Raw genomic sequence first — 25,583 nt, forward strand, 5'->3', positions numbered from 1 at the left:
CAAGCTTCGACTCCAACTCCAACATGGAAACAGTCCATGTCAATCTTCATTTTTGTAACAAACACTCCAGGTCTTGCCTAGGCTCTCCCATGAGCAGATTTATCACTAATTACTGTGCTTAGCAATTGTGTAATTGTATTGTAGTCAGTTTTAACAGAGCTGAAAGCATTTAGCAACTTGAAATGAGGGTTTGAAACTGCCAACCTCCAAAATGCCATTTGCTGGGACAGCCCAGGGCCATTGGCCTCCTGCTCACCTGGGGACACCTGGGCACCCTGGGCTCGTGTCCAGCCACTGCCTCCAGCACTCCCAGGGCTTTCCCAGCCCCTGTGCCCCAGGACTGAGAGCTCCATGGGCTTGTGACAACCCCAGGGCAGGAGCCAGCACCTGTCCCTGGTGACCCTCACCCCAGTGACCCAGCCCAGGGGTGACCCCAACTCTGGGCCTGGAGAACCCCAGGAGAGCCCAGCCCAGCCCCAGCCCTGCCCCAGTGTGCCCCAGCCCTGTGCCCATCCTGCCCTGTGCCCGCCCCACACCCAGCCCTGTGCCCGCCCCACACCCAGTTCTGTGCCCACCCCACACTCACCATATCTGTGCTAGCACTGGCTGAGGTAACCCAGATTGGAAAAAAAAGTTCCTGGCTTGATCACCTGTAAAACAAACAGGACATGGCTTCAGCTCCAGCTCCAAACAGCTGGCAGAGGCAATGGGGCAGCTGGAGGAAAAAACAGCTGCAAGAGAAGCCCAGACCATGCCAGGACTGATGAGGATGGAACAAACCAGAGCAGTGAAGAGGAGACCTCCTATTGCCTTTGAGACCAAAGTTTGATGAAAATTTATTAGGATCAGAGCAATTCCTTGATTTGGAGCTTTGCTTCCCACTGTTTCAATCAGTTCTGCATTTGGATCTTTCCAAGAGGTCAACCATGCTGATGTCAGTGCTGCACAAATTGGATTTCTAAAGCTGATTTCAGTTAAAATGACACACCTTTATTTAATCAGACCTTTTATTTATCATAATATTAGTGTGGTAGCTGACCCCAGGCACAAAGAACCCATCACTGCCTTCCACAGCAGGATGGGGAATAGAAAATATCAGAAAATAACAGAAAAGTTGGGGCTGATGAGGCAAAATATGAGATGTAAAATAAGAAATGGGGCTGATGTGGAACAGTGAGATATAAAATAAGAAATACCTGTTGAAATTTTCTAATTATTATGCCCATATGTCTCCCAGGCAGCTCTGTACACATTTGGCTCCCTGGTTAAGATTTAACCAAACACAAGATGAGAAGTGGAAGCTGTTTGTTTACCAGTGATAAATCCAGCGGTTGGTTTCAGACTATGGAACTGTTGATCATGCTTTGCTCTCTCCTCCACAGTAATGGCCCAGATATCCAGGTTGCCTGGTTCAGAAGAAATGGAGAAATGGCATTGAGAAACATTCCCTAAAAACCAGCCCCTTTCCTCTCTGAGTGTGACTATCTCAGCAGTCTGGGCTCCTCAGACAACCCAGGGCTGGGAGGCCATTTACCCCCAGAGCACTCACAGCTGAAATTCCAGTTCCTTTGCTGCAAAGGCACCTCTTCCCCAGCACCCCATCTGACCTGCCCACAGGACAGGGAAATGGCAAATCTCAGCACTGGGACTGCTCTCTGTAACCCTCCTGCACATCAGCTGCCAAACCCAACTCCCAGCTCTGAAGGGAATGCAAGGATGAGGGAATGCTCACCAGAGCTGAGTGCCAGGGATGGGGCCAGACCAAAGAGGGGAAATGCTGAGTTTGACAGCAGGAATTGTTCCCTGGCAGGGTGGGCAGGCCCTGGCACAGGTGCCCAGAGCAGCTGGGGCTGCCCCTGCATCCCTGGCAGTGCCCAAGGCCAGGCTGGACACTGGGGACAGTGGGAGGTGTCCCTGTAGTGACCATCCCAGCCCAGCCCAGTCTGGGATTCTGTGATTTCATGGGAATAACAAAAAATCCTGTCCCTGCTGCACTGCCAGGGCCCATCCTGGCTTTTTCACTGCATTTCCAGATGCTGCAACTTGCCCTGCTGTAAATGAAGAGATAAAAAATGTGTTATTTTTGTTCTAACCTCAGTGTGGGTGATGGGACAACAAGGGAAAAACTGGCAGTGATACCCAAAGGCATCTGCTGGGCCTTTCAGCAACTCCCAAGTGCAGGAGGCCTGAAAGGAAAAAGCATCTGCACCTCTGCAGGGCAGGTGGTGCCCAGAGGCCTGGCTGGGCCTGCAGGGCCTGCAGGGCCAGAGGCTGGGGCTGGAAGGGATGGATGCAGCACCCAGGGCTCTGGGCTGCAAAGGGAGGGGTCTGCAAAGCCACCCCAAAACTCCCAGCTCAGAGAGATGCACAAACACTTCCCCAGAGAAAAGCCTTGGAAAGGAACGTGCTCATGGCAAGTGTGTGCACTCAGGAACAGCTCAGAACACACCAGAAACCACTTACCCCCAAAAGGTGTTGGAAACTGAGCCATGGTTCTGTCACTTTTAGCTTGTTAATAGATGCCTGGAAAAGAAAAAAAAAATAGATATTTGACACAGTGTCTTCCATTTTCCATACATTTTGTAATTTTCTGTGTGATTAATTACTACAGAAAAAAAAAAAAGGCACTGAGGAAACAGGATTGTATCAATACTTCCCACACCAACTGGGATTTCCAAAACTCAGTCTCATTTTTGCACTTCCCTGTACATCTATGAGGGCACCTTCCTCCCAGCAAGCAGCTACATTTCATTCTGCTTTAAGGATGGCCTCAAAAGCAGCCTGCCATTAATATATATAAGTATTTATTTATTTATTTACTTATTTATAAATAGCCAGAGATTGAGTGAGGGCAGAGCTCAGTCCATACATATATCTATAAATAAAAAATGGATATAAAATATATATTTTATATATATATATATATAAATATATAAAATAAGTATTTATTTATTTATAATTAGCCAGGGCTGGAGTGAGGGCAGAGCTCAGTCCATACATATACATATATAAATAAAATATATCTATATAATATATTTTCTATATTTTTATTTATATATATATAAGTATTTATTTATTTATTTGTTTGTTTATAAATAGCCAGGGCTGGAGTGAGGGCAGAGCTCAGTCCATACATATATATATAAAAATAAAATATATCTATATAATATATTTTCTATATTTTTTATTTTTATATATATATAAAATAAGTATTTATTTATTTATTTATTTATAAATAGCCAGGGCTGGAGTGAGGGCAGAGCTCAGTCCATACATATATATATATAAATAAAATATATCTATATAATATATTTTCTATATTTTTAATTTATATATATATATTATAAGTATTTATTTATTTATTTATAAATAGCCAGGGCTGGAGTGAGGGCAGAGCTCAGTCCCATCCCCGGATGCTGCTGCAGGCTCCATGACTTCCCCGAGTGTCACAACCCCTGCCCAGGAGGGAAATCAGCTCCATTTCCATCAGAGCTCTGGATTGTATTCCTGGCAGCAAATGCCCTGCCCTAAAGGAATTCACGGGTACATGGACACTAAACTCCACGTGCTGCTGTGTGCCCAGGCCCGAGGAGCAGCCAGGGCCCAAGGTGCAGGGCAGCCTCGGGACAGCACCACGGGCTCTGCCAACAAAGGCACCACACAGGCTCCAGATTTCATCTGCCACACAGGAGCAAAACCATTTTTCTTGCTGCACACAAAGGCTGCCATGAGCTGCCTGAGCCAGGGGACAATGGGCAGCACAACAATGAGCCATGGCCTCTTGTCCTGGGAGATTCCACTCGTGTCCTCCAGGCAACAGCAGAAAGGCAGAGGGGAACAGACTCGGGAGAATCATTTAGGCTGCCTGAACAGCAGCAGAAATTTATCAATATCCCTAAGAAAAGGCATTCACTTGCACCAACAATTTCCTTTTGTCTGAATTGCTGTTTGCTCCCCTCCCCACCCCCCTTTCACACTTCCCACATTCTCCTCTGGCCTCCAACTTGGGAACCTCCTGTGTGTCCCCTCCCCAGATGTCCCTGCACAAACCCCTGGCACTTCTGCCAGCAGTTGGAATTTGGGGAATGGGGACACAACCCTGACTCTTTTTCCTCCTCATTTGGCCAAGCCTGTGACCCCAAAGCCCTGTGCCCCAGGCCAGGGCAGGCAGCTGATGCTGCTCCCAAGGGTTATCCCAGAAGTTTCAAATTCCAGGTGCAGAGACCCAAGGGATCAGAGCAGCTCCCTGGGCTCTGGGGCTGGCCCAGAATCATTCCTGAAGGGCTGAAAGAGCAGAACTTTTATCTTTGCCTGTTTGCTTATTGTTCCCTGCTCTGGGAAAGAACTCAGCAGTGCTGCTGGGGTTTATGAGTGCAAGGAAACCTTGAGGGGAAAAAAAGAAAAAAAAGAGGAAAAAAGAAGGAGGAGGAAAAGAAGGAGGAGGAAAAGAAGGAGGAGGAAAAGAAGGAGGAGGAAAAGAAGGAGGAGGAAAAGAAGGAGGAGGAAAAGAAGGAGGAGGAAAAGAAGGAGGAGGAAAAGAAGGAGGAGGAAAAGAAGGAGGAGGAAAAAAAGAGGAAAAGAAGGAGGAGGAAAAAAAGGAGGAGGAAAAAAAGGAGGAGGAAAAAGGAGGAGGAAGAAGTAAAAAAACCCCAAAAACCAAAACCCCAAACAAGGAAAAAGAAAACTAAAACAAAACCAAACAGGGAAAAAAAAAGCCAAAAAAAAAAAAAAAAAAGAAAACAAAGAAAAAGCAGGAAACCCCAAAAGCAGAAGCCCCTGAAGCCCCCCCTCAGAACAGTTTCCATATTATCTGTTCCTTTCCAGCACAAGGGGAAGCAGCAGCAGAGCATTCCCAGGCTCAGCCTCCTCCACAGCCCGCCAGGACTCCAAAGGAATGAATTCCCCTTTACCTGGAACACAGGGGAACAGGAGCGGGAGTGGGAACTGAACTCCAGCCCCGCGCTGGATGCCAAGGAAAGCAGAAACTGTTCCAAAGAACTTGCAGAAGAAAGTGAGAAACAAACCAAAGCCAGCTGGGGGAATGGAGAGAAGGAGCAGAGAGCTGTACTGAAATGTGAGAGGCTGAGACCCAAAGCAAAGCTGGGAGCAGACCCGGAGAGGCAAAGTGAGGGAAAGGCAAATCCCTCCCGGAGTGGAACATGCAGGAGTTTGCTGTTTATCCGGAGGGACCACCTGGGTTCCACAGGCACAGCTTTCACTGTGCTCGCCTGGGGGACACCAGGCACACCAAGCCCACCACAGAGGTTGCACCAAGTGCTGTTTTGAGTCTGTCCTGACCCAAGCTGCTCTGGGATTCTGTTTTTGGGGTTGAAGGGCTCAGGGGTGGAGAACAGGTATTATTTATCCTCAAAAACATCCGGCACAGTTGTTATTTAGAAAATATCATATATATGTAAAGTATTGTAAAGCAAATAAACCAGCACAGGATCCCTGGGGCTGGCACAGCCCTGCCAGCCCATGCAGTGCCAGCTGTGCCCACCTTGTGCCCAGCCCAGAGCACTCAGTGCCACCTCCAGGGCACACCTGCAGGGATGGGCACTGCCAAGCTCCCTGGGCAGCCCCTGCCAAGGCCTGAGCTCCCTTTCCATGGGCAAATTGCTGCTGCTGTCCCAGCTGAGCCTGCCCTGGCCCAGCCTGAGGCCGCTCCCTCTGCTCCTGTCCCTGTCACCCCTGGCAGGTCTGTGGGGCACTGGAGCGCGTTGGTGCTCCCAGGTCAGGCCCAGCAGTGACTGATCAATGGCACTGCAGCAGATCAGTGATGGGAAATGCCCCCAGCACCATCCCACAGCTGCTCCCTGTCATTTCCCCAGCTGGCAGGAAGGGCCCTGCTTGTGACAGTTGTTCCATTGCACTGAACATCTCTGGCTTTGGGGCATTCTGGAAAGCCCAAAAAGCCTGGCAGTGCAATCACAGAACACGGAATGGTGTGGGCTGGGAGGGACCTTAAAGCCCATCCAGTGCCAGCCCTTTCCTTGTCCCTTCAGCACAGGGAGCTCCCCACGCTCCCCATGCATGGCTTCCATGGAGCTCAGAGCACAGGGAGCCTTCCCCTGGCTGAGCTGGGGATGATGAGGGGAGCCCTGGCACAGGGATGGGGAGTCAGCAACAAACACCAGCAGTGAACTCCAGCAGCACTTTTATATTTGCTACAAATGGGACTTGATCGCCTGCACAATTATCTTTATAGAGAATATATATATAAAAAATATATATAAATATAATATATAAACGTGAAATATTTGCTTACCCCCAGCTCTGAGTGAGGGAGAAAAGGCCCTGCCCAGATCAGCTCTCAGGGCTCACTCTCCCACCTTACATATATATATATAGATATATATATATAGATAGATATAGATATAAAAAATATATTATGCATATTACAAATACATTAGGGTTTATATACATTATATATAAGGTTATAATATATATAATATATATTAAAAATATATGTATAATCTAACTGCAATCCTTCAAGTTGTTCACATAAAAGTAAAACTGATTTATGTAGAGCTCTCAGGGCTCTCTCTACCACCTTACACTGCTGTAGCAAGCTCAGAAATACTTAAAATTCTTGATCCTCACTCCAAATTGTTTGTTCTCATAAACCAATACTCAGTATACAAGCACTGTTTGTTTTAATATATATATATTTTTTAAAAATTATACATGTATATATATACACACCTATATACTTAAAATAATTATATATTATAAATACATTAGGGTTTATATATATAAAATATATAAGGATATAAATATATATAAAAATATATATTTATATATATTAGATTATATATACTAATATATATATATATAATTTAACTGTAACCCTACCAGTTGATCACACAAAAGTAAAATTGAACCATGTAGAACAACTCCACATATATAAAATCCCAGACAATATCTAAATTTAAGTACTGATGTTTAAAGCTTTTACCTCAAAAAAATGAGGAGGTTGAAAATATCTCCAGTAAAAACATTTATTCACAGGGTCAGACAAATATGAGAATTCCTTTCACAGGGTATTATGTACGGACTTACAAACTACGGCTCAGAACTTGATGAGAGTTTCTATTTAAAGTTCTCTGTGCTCTGCTGAGGCCATGTTTACAGAGAAAACTGCAATAAAGCCACAGGAGGTAGAAATTAACAATAATTGAGCTATTTCAGTGCTGTGTGTTTATACAGACACGTTTCACACAAGAAAGATCCTGGTTTTGTTTTCCCTAAAATGCAACCCAGCATTTCTATTCCTAAACAATTCCTGAGATAATGCTTGATCTGAATGCCAGAATTCATTCCTGAGGCCACTTATCAGTCACCTTCCTACTCCCACAGGAAAAGAAACGAGACAAACCCAAGCAGATAAAGTCCCAATATCCTCCAAGAATTCCAGAAGACAGCAAGATCCCCCAGCAGGACATCCCTGAGCGTGCCAGGCTGGCAGCAGGGTGTGGGGCTGGCAGATGCCCCATGGCAAAGCCTCTGCACCAGGAGCAGTCAGGGGACCCAGAGGTTTGGCAAAGCCTGGTAAGTCTGGATCAATGCTGGAAACAAAAGCATTTTGAGGCATCCAGGGAATTCTGATCCTTGCTCTTTGTGGATCACATTTTAACTCAGGCACCACTTTGCAAAACTTCCCAGTTGCTGTTCCTTACAGCAGTGACTGATAAAGTCAAAACCTTCACAAATGTCAGGTCCTGCCATTTCTTCTATCTTGCACCCAGCACAGATTAACAAAGCACCTCCCCAGTGCAGATGCTTTTCCACAGCTGTGGCAATGATCAAACTGCTGAGGAGTCACCTCTGCATCCCAGAATCGTGGAATGGGTTGGGTTGGGAGGGACCTTAAAGATCATCTGCAGACAGGAGGGACAGGAGCAGAGGGGACAGGGACAGGAGCAGAGGGAGCGGCCTCAGGCTGGGCCAGGGCAGGCTCAGCTGGGACAGCAGCAGCAATTTGCCCATGGAAAGGGAGCTCAGGCCTTGGCAGGGGCTGCCCAGGGAGCACAGCTGGCACTGCATGGGCTGGCAGGGCTGTGCCAGCCCCAGGGATCCCAGGATCTCTCACATAAGGGCTCCTCCAGTCCCAGCTGAGCTGTGCCTGGACTGCAGCACCCTTCTCAAGAGGTGACTGACTCTCATTTTAAAAGATTTAACACAGTGAAAAGCCTGAGTATCACCCAACTGTTTCCAAACCCCTTAATAAGAAATAAGTATCTTCTTTTATTTTCAGTTTAATAGCTGTTGGCTTCATGCAGAACCACCAGACCCTGCAAGGCAGGAATTCCAGGAGTTTCTTAGTGCTACAGTTTGCTGATTTTTTAAAGTTGTCTTTACTGACAGAGGTGCAGCAGTGATCACATATTCCTTGGGGGAGCGTGTAAAAACCCTCATTATCACAATGGCAGTGGGCAATTTCTGACTCCTCCTCCTTTAAAACAAGTACTGAACCCAAAAATCTGCAAGACAACAATTAGGAAGTTGGGGATACTTGCACACCTACAACAACCTTAACGGCAGCCTGACATTAACTTCAAGAATGATCTGGAAAGGAGGATAAGAAAGTGCAGGATTCCCTGCTGGATGTGAGTGCTGTGTGCCCTGGATCTCACAGGCTGTTTGATTTATTCACACACCTGGAGCTCCCAGAGCAGATCCAGCAGAGCTGAGCAAGGGCCTGGAGCCCAGGAGAGCCTGGGGGAGCTGGGGCTGCTCAGCTGGAGAGGAGCCCCGGGGAGAGAGAGGGGCTGAGCCCTGTCTGTCCCTGCCTGTGCCTGTGTCTGTCCTGCGTCTGTCCCTGTCTGTCCCCGTGTCTGTCCCTGGTGTCCCTGTGTCTGTCCCTGGCTGTCCCCGTGTCTGTCCCCGTGTCTGTCCCTGGTGTCCCCGTGTCTGTCCCTGGTGTCCCTGTGTCTGTCCCTGTGTCTGTTCCTGTGTCTGTCCCTGGCTGTCCCCGTGTCTGTCCTGTGTCTGTCCCTGTGTCTGTCCCTGTGTCTGTCCTTGGCTGTCTCTGTGTCTGTCCCTGTGTCTGTCCCTGTGTCTGTCCCTGTGTCTGTCCCCGTGTCTGTCCCTGGTGTCCCTGTGTCTGTCCCTGTGTCTGTCCCTGTGTCTGTCCCTGGCTGTCCCCGTGTCTGTCCCTGGTGTCCCTGTGTCTGTCCCTGTGTGCAGAGCTCAGAGCAGGCCCAGGCTCTGCTCCAGGCCCAGCAATGGCCCCAGAGCCACGGGCAGGGCCTGAGCCCAGCAATTCCCCTCACAGGAGGCACAACTTCTGCCCTGGGCAGGGCCCGAGCTGGAGCAGAGCCCAGAGAGGGGCTGGAGTCTCCTCCTGGCACATTCCAGAGCCTCCTGGGCCCTCCCTGTGCCCTGTGCTCTGGGATGGCCCTGCTGGAGCAGGGAGGTGGCACCAGGGACCCTCTGTGGTCCCTCCCAGCCTCAGCCATCAGTGACTGCATGAACACCCAGAGAAGCAGGTAAAGCAGAGGGGTTCTGGTGTGTCCATGCCATAAACTGAAGGCAGTCATGCTCGTGCAGCTGTGCCCATGGCTCCAGGAGCCTCAGCAATGGCACTCAGGACACTCTTGGAACAGAACAGGAGCACCCAAAGCCTGGAGTGGAGCCTTGGCCGAGTCTGAGTGCTCTGCACCCCCTCAGTGCCAGCTTTATCCTCAATTCATTGTTCTAAGAGGAGTCTGACAGCCACAGCACACCTCTAACCCCTGAGCTCCACCTTTGAAAGCTGGGGCACCTCTGGGGGCATTTTCCCCTTACCACATTCTCATCTCCCCAGCCCTCACCACAACCAACCCTGTTCCTGCAGTTGCTGCCTCTGCAAGAACCAGCCCAGCTGGGTTAGAGAATAAATAATTACCTGGCTTTTTGCGGATTATCCCTTTCCTTATGCCTGCATCGACTCTCACACCTATTCCACCCGCCTCAGGCCATTTTCTGTAGCCAGGGGGACACAGCTGCAGCACACCCAAGCCAAGAAGATCATGGAAATGCTCTGGGAAGTGGCTGATAAACCTCTTCCCTCCCTCTCCTACAGATGCCCATGACACAACTCTGCAGGAACTCCCATTCCAGTCCAGCTGGATGTTTTTAAAGGAATCAGGGCAGCCAAAGGAATAGGTCAGAGCTGTTAAGTCTGGCTTGGACAGCAGCGGTGCCTTCCAGCCCAGATTTAATCACTGTAGGCCTGACCTAATCCCCCATAGCTATGCTGTGAACATCCACGTGCTTGTCTCAGCTTTAGAGCTGACCCTTTGAAATGGGAAAAAAAAAAAAAAAGAAAATGGGTTATTCTTGAGTTGTTTCACTTCACCTTCCCCATCTCTGGCAGCGAGTACCAGCTCTGCTGGGGGAAGGGCAGGAAGGAAGAAAAGCCCTGAGTCAGCAGCAGTGTGGAGTCAGGGAGTTCAGGATGTGCAGCCCATTCCCTGCCCCCTGCTCCGAGGCACTCGCAGCAGATAAAAGGCCTGGCAGGGCAGGGCCAGGCTGCAGCTGGGGATGGAGGCACAGGCTCTGTCCCTGCACGGCTCAGGGAGGTCACCGTGTCCCCTGCCAGCAGCTGCTCTCCTCAGCTCTCCCAGTTACATAAGCACAGGGCTGTGCTGGTGCAGATCTGGAAGCAGATTTCCAAACCAGCCATTTCACAGCAGAATTATTCAGCATCTAGCAGCTCTTATCAGCATCTAGCAGCTCTTATCAGCATCTCAGGAGCTGTGTTAGCCCACAGCACCACTGCTCAGGCAGCTCCTCTCTCCCACCCAACGACACTGGGCTCTGAGTTTCTCCCTTGCTCTGTCTCCTCAGCTCCTGCAGGACATGAGGAGCTCTTCAGATGCACAAACAGATTTTAGCTGAGGCATTTACAGCAGGCTGTCATTTCTGTCACCCTCCTTCTGGGCACACCCAGCCCTGCTGCTCCAGCACTGGTTGGTCACAGGTGGCCAAGAGGAGAAAGGGTCCAGCAGACAAGAAACAGCAGCTTTATAGGGAAAAATGGAAATGTTGGACAGACAGACAGAGAAACTCCCTGGGACAGGACAGGCCCTTGGGCATTGGTAAAGCCAAGGGATTTCCCTGCACTGCAAAGGGGCTGAGCAGGCACCGCTCGCAGGGAGGGTCAGGGACTCTCTCATAAAGCATTAACAAGGAATTCAACGTGGCAAAGGTTCCTGTCTCCTATTTAAAATATCTTTAAACACTCTCTAAGGAAATGAGGCAAAAAGGGCTCCACTGCATGAGACAGGGCCTATCCCAAAGCAAGGGTCTCCTGCTTCCATGAGATCAATTCCCTTCAAAATGCTTAAAACCAGTTTGCACACAAGAGCAAAAGCATCCCAGGTGTGAGCACAAAACCAGGCAAGTGATACAGGCAATGGGAGAAGGGAAAAACAAACAGTCTGCAAGATAAAACACAAACTGTACATACATATAGAACATACACACACACATTTCAAAAGGCACAATCCAACTTAAAAAATCCTATTTCTAGATTAAAGAAATTATTAATTGACTGTAAGTACATTCAAATGGCACCAAGAAAATGTGTAAGCTTTCTTTCCAGGTGCCAACTGTGCTTTCCCAGCAGTTCCACATAAACCAGGCTCCAGCATCTCAACAACAACTGAAAAAATTCCAGGCCCTGGCTGGGGTAAAGCAATCACTGAATGTTTAGGGTTGGAGGGATCCTAAAGCTCATCCCATTGCACCTGGGCAGGGACACCTCCCACTGTCCCCAGTGCCCAGCCTGGCCTCGGGCACTGCCAGGGATGCAGGGGCAGCCCCAGCTGCTCTGGGCACCCTGTGCCAGGGCCTGCCCACCCTGCCAGGGAAGGATTTCTCCCAGTACCCCATCCAACCCTGCTCTTTCCCAATGCTGAGATACAAGGCCAGGAATAACCCTGCTGGATGCATTATCAGGTAATGGCAAGTTCAGACACAGCAAAGAAATCAGCAAAAACAGACACAAACCAAGGGAAGACTTTCCATGGATTTCACTGGACTTGGGGGTGAGGATTTATGGAACAAGATTTCCCCAAAGCAAACAGAGAGGGAGGTTCAGGTTTGTCTCTACTCAAGGCAAGAGTTGATTGGAAGAAGAGGCAGATTTCAGCTCTGGAGCAGCACTGAACCACTGAGGGTGGCTCCAAGTGACCCAAAGTCCCAGCCATTCTGCATTTCTGCCAAGGGCTGGGAATCACTTCAGGCCATGCTGGAGAGAACAAGGAGATGCACACAAAGCCAAGAACTCCAAGGAAAAATCTAGATATGGAAGACAGGATCTTTAAAAAGAAAAAACAAACATGTATTAGCTAGGGAAGAGATGCTCATCCTCACTGTATAAGTACTTGGAGCTGCTCTGGAGGGTGCAGGCTGGGGGAGAAGCACCATGTGCACAGGCATTTTCCATGCTGGCTCTGGAAACTTTGTTATGATCCTTCTCTAAACGAGCCAGGAAGTCTGGACAGTTAATAACACTGCAAAGAGTAATTTCCCTGCCCTGAAATGCCTTAATATGTCTTTCCAGGATAAAAAATTCCTTTCCTGCAAGAGGATAAGAACATTAAGGCTGTTGTTGGTGCTAATGGTTTATTTACTGTAAGTCACAAATCTGTGCCATGGGGAGGTTTGTTTACTGTAGCTCACAAATTTCTCCCCTGTGGGTACTTCAAAAGTCACTGGTTTGCAGTTCCCTGTAATCAGGAAAATTTGCTACAAGGTTGTGGGGCAGCCTCGCACTGGGAAAAAAGTCCAAGTGCAAAACTGTAACATGATGCTGATTTCCCAACATAATAGATCTAAAAATCCTTTCAAGTTTGATTCGAGAAGAAAGCCAAGGCAGCTGTGACAACAAACCTCCTCCTTCAAACCCTCACATTTGCAAGTTTTTAATGTGCTGTCTGATAATCAGTGCCCAAGTACACCCACAGACTGTTCTCCTGGGATGGCACAGCCTGACCCTGCTCACTGGCACTGAGGTTGGCTCCTACAGAGCCACCCTGAACTCTGCATCCCAGAGAGAATCCCAAATCCCCGGGGCTGGCACAGCCCTGCCAGCCCATGCAGTGCCAGCTGTGCCCACCTTGTGCCCAGCCCAGAGCACTCAGTGCCACCTCCAGGGCACACCTGCAGGGATGGGCACTGCAAAGCTCCCTGGGCAGCCCCTGCCAAGGCCTGAGCTCCCTTTCCATGGGCAAATTGCTGCTGCTGTCCCAGCTGAGCCTGCCCTGGCCCAGCCTGAGGCCGCTCCCTCTGCTCCTGTCCCTGTTCCCTGGCAGCAGAGCCCGACCCCCCCGGCTGTGCCCTCCTGGCAGGGACTTGTGCAGAGCCACGAGGGCCCCTGAGCCTCCTTTGCTCCAGCCTCAGCCCCTTCCAGCTCCTCAGGGATTCTGCAGCCCCTTCCAGCTCCTCAGGGATTCTGCAGCCCCTTCCAGCTCCTCAGGGATTCTGCAGCCCCTTCCAGCTCCTCAGGGATTCTGCAGCCCCTTCCAGCTCCATTCCCTGCCCTGGACACGCTCCAGCCCCTCCAGGTCTCTCCTGCAGGAGCAGAACTGGGCCCAGCCCTGGAGGGTCCCCAGCACAGAGGGACAATCCCTGCCCTGCTCCTGCTGGACACCCCAGGATGTCTCCTCAGCAAAGGCAGGGAGGGAAAAAGGTAAGTGAAGAGATGAAACAGTAAAGAGAGGTCAGGGAGAGGAGAGCCAAGGAATGATGAAGAGCAGGAAGGGCAGGACACAGCAACTCCTCGGTGTAAACACAACTCATCCCTTTCCTCCCTCCTACCCCCACAGCCCTCACAGCACTCCAAGCTCCCCAAGGCTGAGCTCTGCCAGGTTCACACCTCTGGGCACAGCTCAAACCTGCTCAGAAGGTGCTACACCCACCACAGAGCAATGCTCTGAAGACAGCAGTTTCCTTCAGGGTCTGCCTTGCCCTGACAGCAGCTTTGAGAGAACCTTTCCCTGATCTGGAGCCCAGCCCTCCCTGAGACAGCTCGAGCTGCTCCCCCAGGGGCTGTCCCTGCCACAGGGAGCAGAGATCAGGGCCTGGCAATGACAGACGTGAAAGGTTTGCACAATTATAGCACAGCAGGAACGAGTGGCACAATTTATAGCTCACCCTTGCAGCAGTGGATTAAACCAGACAACCCCAACTCATCCAGGTGATTCGGAAGCTGCTGCCACTCCTGATTGTGGATCAGGATTCCTTTATTTCTGCATCTGCCTTGTGACTCCAGCAGGAGATGGCTGCAGGGCCACTTGCTGCAGCACCAAAGCCAGCAGGGCTGGGCACAGCCTGAGAGCAGAGGCTCAGGACTGCTCAGCTCTGGCTCCAGCACAGCATTCCCACCAGCTGGAAGCTGCCAGCACCTCCAGAATAACCTCTGCACACTAAAAATACATTTCTGGCTATTCACCTTCTGAGCTGAGAGCTCTAAATGAAAACTGGCATTCTAATGATGAATCCACAACTTCATCAATCACTACCTTCTGAAACAGCAAGCAGGGGTTTATGGCAGCCACTAGGCTGCAGAAGTGTAACCTAAAGATATTTTACAGGAAAAATTAACTTGTCAATATTTCAACTGTTCAAAACCACCCTGTACTGAAGCACTTACAATCAAACCTTCATCAGTCAAAAAAATCCGCAGTGAAGTTGTCAATTCTCCTGGAAAGTACCACAGGTCTTTACTGGGGCTTGAAGTGAAGAGAAAGCCCAAAATGAACTCGCTGGGGTGAAGAGTTGGCTGCTTGCAGTGCCAGGATTCTGAACTTCTGCCTCAAGGTTCGCTTGTCCCCCTTTGGGGACAGGAAAGGGTAATAACACACAGCCACCACTAAGTGTGGAAAATGAATATACAGAACCACAGAATGGTTTGGAAAGGACCCTTAAACTCATAAACTCATCCCCTACCACGGCAGGGACACCTCCCACTGTCCCCAGTGTCCAGCCTGGCCTTGGGCACTGCCAGGGGTGCAGGGGCAGCCCCAGCTGCTCTGGGCACCCTGTGCCAGGGCCTGCCCACCCTGCCAGGGAACAATTCCTCATGGCCAGGATCCCACCCAGCCCTGCCCTCTGGCACTGGCAGCCATTCCCTGGGTGCTGTCCCTGCATCCCCTGGCAATTGTCTCTCTCCAGCTTTCCTGGGGCTCCTCCAGGCCCTGCAAGGCCACCCTGAGCTCAGCCCAAAGCTTCTCCTGTGCAGGTGAGCAATGCCAGCTGTGCCAGCCTTTCCTGCCAGCAGAGCTGCTCCATCCCTCTGCCCATCCTGGAGCCTCCTCTGGGCTCTGCAGCAGCTCCAGCTCCTCCCAGGGCTGGGGCAGCTCTGCAGCTGGGAAATCACCTGAGGGGGCACAGGGACACAATCCCAATCCCTCCCTGATCCCAGCTGGGGCTCAGCCCAGGGCAGGCCCAGCTCTCCCAGGGCTGCTCCCTCTGCTCATCCCAGCCTGGATTGATGCTGGATTGCCCCATCCCAAGTGCAGCACTGGCTATTTCCTAATGCAGAACCAACAGAGGCCCTGAAGGTGCCAAGGATGAGCCACAGCATTCTCCAGGTGACAAGTTCTGTCCCCAGCCCCATTATTGCATCAAATCCACTTTGCTTTCTCACAGAAATGAAGAATTAAGTACCTGTAGAGATAAAACTACATGAACATGGCTCAGTTCTCATCTGATTAATGCTGCTGCTGACAGTTTGAGAGCCCAAGCACTCAGCACTCCTCCAAATGTTCAGCTGGACTGGTGAAACTTTAGGCAGGAAATCCCAAATTACACAAGAAAAAAAAAGTCCAGTAAAAAAAAAGCCACTTCATATGTTTAAAGGAGGAAACAGCAAATAATCCTGAATTAAGGTCCCCAGCAAGAGATGCCCTCACGCTCTACACTGAAGAGGCCATTCACTCACACACTCCTGTTCTTTTCTCCTTTTATTTGCAGTTCTCCAGCAAACATTATCCATGACAACTCTCAGCCACAGCAGCTCTGTATGGCAACAGCTCATGGCTTCCAGCCCTGAGGAATCTCACTAATGGTTCCAATGAAATGAGGGCAAATGAAGGAATAACACAAGGACTGGGATAAATGTTTGTCTGTGGCCCTTTTAAGCATTGCTTGGACAGCTGGCAATTGGAATGCTCCAGGAGCAGGAAGAAAGGAGGAAAAACCCCAAGCAGCACCTCTTGTTCCTTCAGGACATGAACAAAGGAAAAGGTTTTTGAATTGGGCCCAGCAGAAAAATCAGCATCTTCCAATGCTGAGATCATTCCCTGAGCCCTCTGAAAGGTTCCTGTGTAAGGCCTGCAGGGCCTCCCAAACCCTGGCAGCCAGCACAGGCTCAGAGCACTGCTAAAATCCTCCAGGAACCGGAGGAATCGGGCTGGAATGAGGCACAGGAACTGGGCAACAGAGCAAACCCTGCAGCCTGAGGGGGAAATGCAACAGCTCAGGACAGCGTGCACCAGAACCTGTCAGGGAACTCTGGGGACTTCCAACAACCACCGTGGAAAAGGAGGCAGAAGTTCCTGAAACACAGACAGGCACGGCAGAGCTGAGGCCAGAAATCCCAGAATCCCAGAAGGAACCCCAGAATCCCAGAAGGAACCCCAGAAGGAGTCCCACAAGGATTGCACTGGGAGGGACCCTAAAGCTCACCCCATCCCAGCCCTGCCATGGCAGGGACACCTCCCACTGTGCCAGGCTCTCCAAGGCAGTGCCAGCCTGGCCCTGGGCACTGCCAGGGATCCTGGGCAGCCCCAGCTGCTCTGGGCACCCTGTGCCAGCCCAAATTGGGGTACCAGAGGACTGAGCTTTGTGTTTTGCTCACCTACTGCAGAATTTGGAGTCTTCTGTGAGTTTCTATGAAATTCATTTCAGTGCTGGCAGCTCGGGAAGCTGTTAGAGCACTTTGAAACAAAACCTGCAGAATATTAAGGCACATCCAAACTCACCTGCCTGAACAGGCCAACACTACACGTGCCTTCCCCCAAAGCCTGGAGAGAACATTCCTAACAAATCCTGCAGGGATCCAGCAAGAAGGGCATGAGGCACTCTGCCTCAGGCTGCTTCCCCAAAGACTAAACCAGCTTGGATTAGACAGGTAAAACCTTTAGATTTGATATTCCAGGGAACTGCACATGGGAGTTCAGTGGAGCCCTGGAACACACTCTGAGTGACAGAAGAATTGATCTGCTCTGGAAGCAGCAGCTGCAGAGTATCAGCCCCAGTAACACACAGAAATCACGTGAGAATTAAGCATCATGAAAAAAACCCCAAAAAGCCTGAGGGGAACCATGGATGTTCCAAGCAGGATCTCACAGTTGTAAGTGAGATTGAATTTGGTTTCAATGCAAAGTTCAGTGTTTAGACCCACAACAAACTCACACAAACCTCATTTTTTAAATGCTTCTCCCTAGACCGGACAGACTGAACAGATACACAGAGATCTAAGGGAGAAAATAAAAATACAGAGCCATAACACTAAAATGTAACAGCCTGGCCAAAATGTGAGTAGCCAGATGCCAGTGCCAGAGGCCAGAGCTGCAGCAGCACTGCCCTGCCAGCCATTGAGAGGCAGCAATAGAGGAGCCCTGGAGGAGGCTCCCAGCCAGCCCCGGCCCCGGGGACAAAGAACTTCACACATTCTCTTCAGTCACCTTGCCAAGAACTTCCCCACTGCATCCAACACTCACCATCGAATCTGGAAGGAATATAATGCTCCTATAGCAACCAGCTGTGGAGATATTTTTCAAACAGAACAAATTGGATACAAATGCCAAATACTTTCCCAAGTAGCTTAGCCTATTCCTAGTGGGAGGAGAAAACTCTGGTCAGTGCTGTGATCCAAAACACAGTGTAAATCTGAGTTCTGAGAACTCAGGCAGCTGAAAACAAATCTGATAACCAGGAGCAGATAAACAGACAGCCAGGTGTGCACCTTCTGTTCATCTGCCAGGACACGACTCCAGCAGCCTCTCCTTGGGAGCAGCACTTCCATGAGACCTTTCCACACTGGTTACACTCCCCCACCAACAGCCCAACTTCACAAATATTGCCATGTCCCTTGGAAGAGCTCATCAGGGAATCTTCTGGGGAGGTGAAGCAGTCACAGAACACACCAGCTCTGCAGTGGCACCTGCACATGGATCACAGCAAGAGAGCCCTGGAGGGGCTGGAGAGTGTCCAGGGCAGGGAACGGAGCTGGGAAGGGGCTGCAGAATCCCTGAGGAGCTGGGCAGGGGCTGCAGAATCCCTGAGGAGCTGGAAGGGGCTGCAGAATCCCTGAGGAGCTGGAAGGGGCTGCAGAATCCCTGAGGAGCTGGAAGGGGCTGCAGAATCCCTGAGGGAGCTGGAAGGGGCTGCAGAATCCCTGAGGGAGCTGGAAGGGGCTGCAGAATCCCTGAGGAGCTGGAAGGGGCTGCAGAATCCCTGAGGGGCTGGAAGGGGCTGCAGAATCCCTGAGGAGCTGGAAGGGGCTGCAGAATCCCCGAGGAGCTGGAAGGGGCTGCGGAATCCCTGAGGAGCTGGAAGGGGCTGCAGAATCCCTGAGGAGCTGGAAGGGGCTGAGGCTGGAGCAAAGGAGGCTCAGGGGCCCTCGTGGCTCTGCACAAGTCCCTGCCAGGAGGGCACAGCCGGGGGGGTCGGGCTCTGCTGCCAGGGAACAGGGACAGGAGCAGAGGGAGCGGCCTCAGGCTGGGCCAGGGCAGGCTCAGCTGGGACAGCAGCAGCAATTTGCCCATGGAAAGGGAGCTCAGGCCTTGGCAGGGGCTGCCCAGGGAGCTTTGCAGTGCCCATCCCTGCAGGTGTGCCCTGGAGGTGGCACTGAGTGCTCTGGGCTGGGCACAAGGTGCCCATGGGGCACAAGGTGCCCATGGGGCACAGCTGGCACTGCATGGGCTGGCAGGGCTGTGCCAGCCCCAGGGATTTGGGATTCTCTGCAATCTGGGCCCTGTAAAGCCCCAGAACCATGCAGGGATCTGGCTCTCACTATGTTCAGATGAAGCCACTCCTGCTCCAGGTTTCCTGATGTGCAGAGCCATAACAAGACCCACCCTCTGTCCTGTAGGCCAGCAAACACCTCAGCTGAAGCATTCTTCTCAGCAAAACAAGAAGGAGATACCCTGAGAATTCATGGTTGTGCTTTCCCCTAGCTCAAAGACAAACCAGCAAAGCTCCATGTAACTTGTAAAAATCAGGAAAGTCAAGTCTAACATTAGGTTCATGCACATCAGCCCAAGTGCACATCTTTGGAATGTTTATTTTAGAAGTCAACAAATCAAAAGAGAGGTGGAAACCACCGAACTAGGTAACAGCTCTTCTTCCTTCTATCACAACAAGGCTTTGTTTCTATTTAAATCTTCACAGAATAAAGTTTTTAATCTTTAATGAGACAAAGCCAAGCTAATGCAAGATGGAATTATTGGTAGGATGCATCACCTGGTTTCATAACACTGTATACACAGGGATAACAACAGAACCCAACAGGTAAATGTCTGAAAACCCAGCATGGTTTGGGTTGGGAGGGACCCTAAAGCCCATCCACTGTCCCAGGCTGCCCCCAGTGCCCAGCCTGGCCTTGGGCACTGCCAGGGGTGCAGGGGCAGCCCCAGCTGCTCTGGGCACCCTGTGCCAGGGCCTGCCCAGCCTGCCAGGGAACAATTCCTCATGGCCAAGATCCCACCCAGCCCTGAGAGCCATTCCCTGGGTGCTGTCACTCCATGTCCCTGCAGGCACTGAACAGAGCCTCAGCTGGGATGGAATCCATTTCCCCTTGGTCAGCTCTGCTCACCTGCTGTGCTCCCCTCCCCACTGCAGAGCCTGGCTCCTCCTGCCATCTCAGCTCCTTCACAGAAATCCTGGAGAACTGGCACAGGGTGCCCAGAGCAGCTGGGGCTGCCCCTGCATCCCTGGCAGTGCCCAAGGCCAGGCTGGGCACTGGGGACAGTGGGAGGTGTCCCTGCCATGGCAGGGGTGGCACTGGGTGGCTCTGAGTCCCTCCCAGCCATTCAGGGAGTGCCAGAGAGGCCAGGGCAGCCCCTTGTCCATGGCTGGTACAAAGCAGGCCCTGCTGGTGCCACACTGCAGTCAGAGCAGAGCCAGCCTGGGGAGCTGCACCCTGCTCTGTGCAGGTCACTGCAGCCTCCTGCCCTTGCCTTTACTGCCTTTCCAAACCCCCCCAGCTAAAAGCTGTCTCACAGGGAGAGGAACTGCACACAGCGGTCTCTGGGGAGGATTCGAGGACTTTTGTTAAATAAGTATTTATTTATTTCTCCCCTCTCCTCTTTTTTCTTTCCCTCCCTTCTGAAGCTGGGCAAGGACAGCAAAGCACAATAAACCTGCCCACAAAAGGAAGTGAAGTGTCACCAGAATTTCAGTGCTCGGGTTCCCTGGTCTCATTTCAGTGCACAGAGCTGCACTGAGTCAGCAGCTTTCATTCATAACGCTGGCAGGATTTGGAAGAGGGTGTTTTAAAGAGGAGGACTCCGTTTCTGTCACCGGTTTGAATTCCCGAGCAGAATGTCTGAGTTTAACACAACAACTGAGGAGATTCACACCATCACACTCCCTGCACACACACGTGGCTGCTGCCCCGCCCCAGCCACACCGTGCTGTGCTTTCCCTAAGAGAGCCCAGGTGGTTTAATCCGGGATTGCAGCACGGTAATCCAGGGAGAGCCGGAACCTGGCATTACAGAAGAGATTGTGGGAACCCCAGGAACGGAGCAGCTCCAGCAGCACGGCCTGATCTCCCTGCAGCTGCAGAGGTACACTGCCCTGGGGGAGGCACTGAGGGCAGGAAAAATACAACGTTATTTCTGACACCTCCCGTGATCACCGACGGCAGCAACTTTATCACCCATCACAAAATCCTCCTGGCCCCTTAACTCCACCAAAGTCCTCAAAACCCCAAAGACACAACGGGCACAAAGTTCATTCTTCAGCCAGCAGCAGAGCCCAGCCAGCAGTGAGTGCAGCTGAACAGAGAGCAGCCTGTGAGGCTGAGCTTCAGTAACATGGCATCCACGCCTGCAACTCCCTCAGCTCTGCCAGCCCAGCAGCAGCAGCAGCAGCACGAGCCAGGGCACCGAAAGGTCAGAGCTGGGGCTCTGCTGCCCTGCCCCAGCTCCAGCTCTGCCACCCTGCCTGAGCCCCAGCTCTGCCACCCTGCATTCAGTTCTGCCATCCTGCTCCAGCTCTGCCATCCTGCATTCAGCTCTGCCATCCTGCTCCAGCTCTGCCACCCTGCATCCAGCTCTGCCATCCTGCTCCAGCTCTGCCATCCTGCTCCAGCTCTGCCATCCTGCTCCAGCTCTGCCATCCTGCTCCAGCTCTGCCACCCTGCCTGAGCTCCAGCTCTGCCACCCTGCATTCAGCTCTGCCATCCTGCCCCAGCTCTGCCACCCTGCCCCAGCTCCAGCTCTGCCATCCTGCTCCAGCTCTGCCACCCTGCATTCAGCTCTGCCACCCTGCATTCAGCTCTGCCACCCTGCATTCAGCTCTGCCACCCTGCTCCAGCTCTGCCACCCTGCATTCAGCTCTGCCACCCTGCATCCAGCTCCAGCTCTGCCACCCTGCCTGAGCTCCAGCTCTGCCACCCTGCCCTCAACTCCAGCTCTGCCACCCTGCATCCAGCTCTGCCACCCTGCCTCCAAGTGACGAGGAGTCCAGCAAGGACCAAGCAATCTGCCTACTCCTTTCAGTCCTGCAGTTCTCCTCCTTCTCCTCCTGTCCCAGCAAGGACTCCAAAGTCTCACAAGAGACAAGCGGGAGCAGAGTGAACCCAGCTCAGACCCCACCAGCTCACCTCAGAAACTCTGAATTGTCCAATTGCAGCCCCAAGAGTTTGGTGCAGTTTGACCAAGAAGCACAGCACAAACACATCAGCACTGAAAGAGCTGCCCAGGGAGGGTTGGAGTGCCCGTCCCTGCAGGTGACACTGAGTGCTCTGGGCTGGGGACAAGGAGGGCATCGGGCACAGCTGGCACTGCATGGGCTGGCAGGGCTGTGCCAGCCCCAGGGATTTGGGGATTCTGTGAAATGCTGATGTTTAAAGGCTCAGAGATCCCACATCATTTTGCTGTACACAGACTGTATGCAAATTAAAAGTGTGATTAACAGAAAACTTTGCCAGATTTCCTAAAATCAGAGAATCCCAGAATATCCTGAGCTGCAGGGACCCCCAGGGATCCCCCAGTGCCCACCAAGCCCAGCCTGGGCATCCCAAAGGCTCCTGGAGCTGTGGCAGCCTCGGGGCCGTGCCCATTCCCTGGGCAGTGCCAGCACCCTCTGGGCAAAAACCCAACCTAAATCTCTCCTGGCCCAGCCCCAGCTGCTCCCTGGGTGCTGTCCCTGTCACCAGAGAGAAGAACAGGAATGGGCACTGCACGTTCATGGAGAGCTGGGGGACAGGAGAGGCACTCAGGGTTTGGTTTGAAGTTCTAAAACTCTTTGGGTTCAATATCCCCAGTATTTAACACAGACACAGTGATTCTTGAGCCATACAATGGCATTTGTCAGCAGCTCAGAGTAATGCTGAGAGCACTTGACTAAAGGATGCAGCTTTCTCCCTGCTCACAAAGCAGAATTGTTCTGCTTGCATCATCTGCAGACAGCACGAGATCCGAGCAATGGCCTCAGATTTAGAGACTGAGCTGAGAGAGCAGCACCAAACAATCCACGGCAGACAGCCCTGCCAGACTGCAGCTGGAGAGCTTCCTATTCCTGTGCCACGAGAGCTCTCCAGTGCCTGTGCACAGCTCTGGGATTTACGGTCATCCTTCACTCCTGACTCTGCAGAAAGGATGACCCAACACCCTGAAAAAGGCACGGAGCTGGGAGGGTGAGAATGCTGCACAGGCTCCAGCTCCATTCAGATCACCCTGATAACAGCTGTGATAAGGGAGCAGCTCTGAGCAGGGATAACACCTCAGCTTCCTGGCAGCCCAGCAGCTTGGGGGCAGAGAGCAGGAAATGGGAGGATCAATCAATAAAGGATCTCCTGGTCACAGCCCAGCATCCCCTCTGCTCCCAGCAGAGCCACCTGAAGGGCTCTGGGCCCCCGGGAATGGCCAGCCCTGGGACACCCTGACCCCAATGAATGCAGAGACCCCTGGCACAGCCAGCTGAGCTGCCCAGTGATGCCCACAGGGCACCGAGTGCTGCCCCACCCAAACCATGAGCTGCACTGGCCTCCTTCCTCTGGCCACGCCAGCCCAATTTGGCAACATTTCCTTGAAACAACCTCATTTCTCAGCAGCAAACATCCACAAAAACGGGATTTCAGTCACACTTCTTAGAATCCATGCACTGTGTTCAATAGCAGGTTGCTGATTGTTTTTTAATAAGCACATTATATTGGTGTGGTTTGAGAGCAGAACAGCAGAACAGGCAGAAGTTTCCAAGTTGGATAAAAGCAGTTTCCAAACTTTGTCCTTAGACATTTCAAAAATCCACAATGTCCTGCCATGAATTTAAGTACAGATGACCTTATGTGAAAACATATTTTAACACTTTTATGCTTTGAACTCTTCCTCTGAATAGAAATTTTACAAACCAGAACTTAAAAAAAAAACCAAAAAAAACCACAAAAACAACAACAAAAAAACCCTGTAAGGATTAGCTGGAAAAGAACAGGGAAAAACTTTGTTACATGTCTGCTTTTAAATGCAGTGTTTCCCTGAACACCTGCAGTAACTTCAGCCACACTACTTTATCCCAACACAAAAATCTGCCCTCTCCTCTTTGATGCTTATTCTGCTGTTTGCAGTCCAAGCCCACACAGAAGAATAGAGGTGTTAACAAGGAAGAAATTTTTCAAAGTATTTCAGATCTCTCTACAAGCCAGTGCCAGTTCCAAAGCTTCTCCTGGCTGGGATTGGCCCTTCCAATCCCCAACAGAACAAAACCCATGAAAACACAAAGGGTGAGAGGGAGAGAGCACTGGCAGCCCTCAGACAACGCTGGAACTCAGGAGAGCATCGCAATGAGGAAATGCAGGTGCAGCACAAAAGGGAGGAAACGAGAGCAGGTAAGAATGGGAATGGCTGCAGGAAAGCACCCACAGGCACAGGCAGCAGCTGCAGCAGGGTGCAGGGCACAGAACTGCTCTAGAAATTGAATTACACCAAATGGCCAAACAGCCACCCCACACAGGAGCCTGTCTGTCTGTCTGAGAGCTCAGTTCATCCAGCTGGGCTCACATGTGACTCAAAGGAAAATGTCAGGAGTTCTGCTCAAGAAACTCAAGGATTACATCATCCCATTTGGTACATGACCAGATTACTGGCATTTTATTACAAAACACAGCTCTCAAGCTGTCAGCTTTTATGATTCTCAGTAAGAATTAACTGTGCTTCCCCAAAATACCCTGAAGATTTATGGAGTTACTAGAACTTGCACTGGTAGCTGAACTCCTGGCAGCACCAAAAGCACAGGAATCCCCACACAACCTGTCCACACCTGAAGGCCACGTGCCAAACTTACTCAAAAACCATTAAATATTGCACCTTGCAGTTCACAGGCCAGCCCACAACCTGGTGCCCGGGAATCTGAAATTGTAATATAAATGAAAAAATGTATTTCTGCAGTTACAGAAAAGGCTTTATCACCACAAAGACATGGTTAACATAGCTCTGAGTTTAATTTGTGATTAACGCAAGATTGGCTCGGTTGTATTTTCAGTTCTCAGATCAGCGTTTGAACATACAGTAATTTGGATTATTTCACAGGAATATTTAAATGCAGTAATTTGGATTATTTCACAGGAATATCTGAATGCAGCAATTTGGATTATTTCACAGGAATATTTAAATGCAGTAATTTGGATTATTTCACAGGAATATCTGAATGCAGTAATTTGGATTATTTCACAGGAATATTTAAATGCAGTAATTTGGATTATTTCACAGGAATATTTAAATGCAGCAATTTGGATTATTTCACAGGGATATTTAAATACAGTAATTTGGATTATTTCACAGGAATATTTAAATGCAGTAATTTGGATTATTTCACAGGAATACTTAAATGCACTAATTTGGATTATTTCACAGGAATATCTGAATGCACTAATTTGGATTATTTCACAGGAATACTTAAATGCACTAATTTGGATTATTTCACAGGGATATTTGAATGCAGTAATTTGGATTATTTCACAGGAATACTTAAATGCAGTAATTTGGATTATTTCACAGCGATATTTAAATACAGTAATTTGGATTATTTCACAGGGATATTTGAATGCAGCAATTTGGATTATTTCACAGGAATATCTGAATGCAGCAATTTGGATTATTTCACAGGAATATCTGAATGCAGTAATTTGGATTATTTCACAGGAATATCTGAATGCAGTAATTTGGATTACTTCACAGGAATATCTGAATGCAGTAATTTGGATTATTTCACAGGGATATCTGAATGCAGCAATTTGGATTATTTCACAGGGATATCTGAATGCAGTAATTTGGATTATTTCACAGGAATATCTGAATGCAGTAATTTGGATTATTTCACAGGAATATTTCAATGCAGTAATTTGGATTATTTCACAGGAAT

The 25,583-nt window shown here is 50.3% G+C and overlaps 1 protein-coding gene across 4 annotated transcripts in view; it reads right to left on the reverse strand.

Annotated features, from left to right (window-relative positions):
* Positions 1 to 25,583, reverse strand: part of ITSN1 (intersectin 1) — a 113,875-nt gene that overhangs the window by 84,533 nt on the left and 3,759 nt on the right. For 3 of the 4 annotated variants that reach the window (XM_063180262.1, XM_063180248.1, XM_063180270.1), the window contains exons 2-4: positions 2,464 to 2,523; positions 1,314 to 1,406; positions 587 to 650 (exon numbers count right to left, since the gene is read on the reverse strand). In XM_063180262.1, the coding sequence (XP_063036332.1) occupies positions 587 to 650; positions 1,314 to 1,406; positions 2,464 to 2,491 (185 nt within the window). In that variant the 5' untranslated portion in view covers positions 2,492 to 2,523. Of the gene's footprint in view, positions 1 to 586; positions 651 to 1,313; positions 1,407 to 2,463; positions 2,524 to 9,889; positions 9,911 to 25,583 lie in introns of those variants that run through there. The other variant, XM_063180255.1, reaches the window with a different exon arrangement.

Source organism: Melospiza melodia, chromosome 2, assembly GCF_035770615.1.
Source record: "Melospiza melodia melodia isolate bMelMel2 chromosome 2, bMelMel2.pri, whole genome shotgun sequence".
NCBI classification, from domain to species: Eukaryota; Metazoa; Chordata; class Aves; order Passeriformes; family Passerellidae; genus Melospiza; species Melospiza melodia.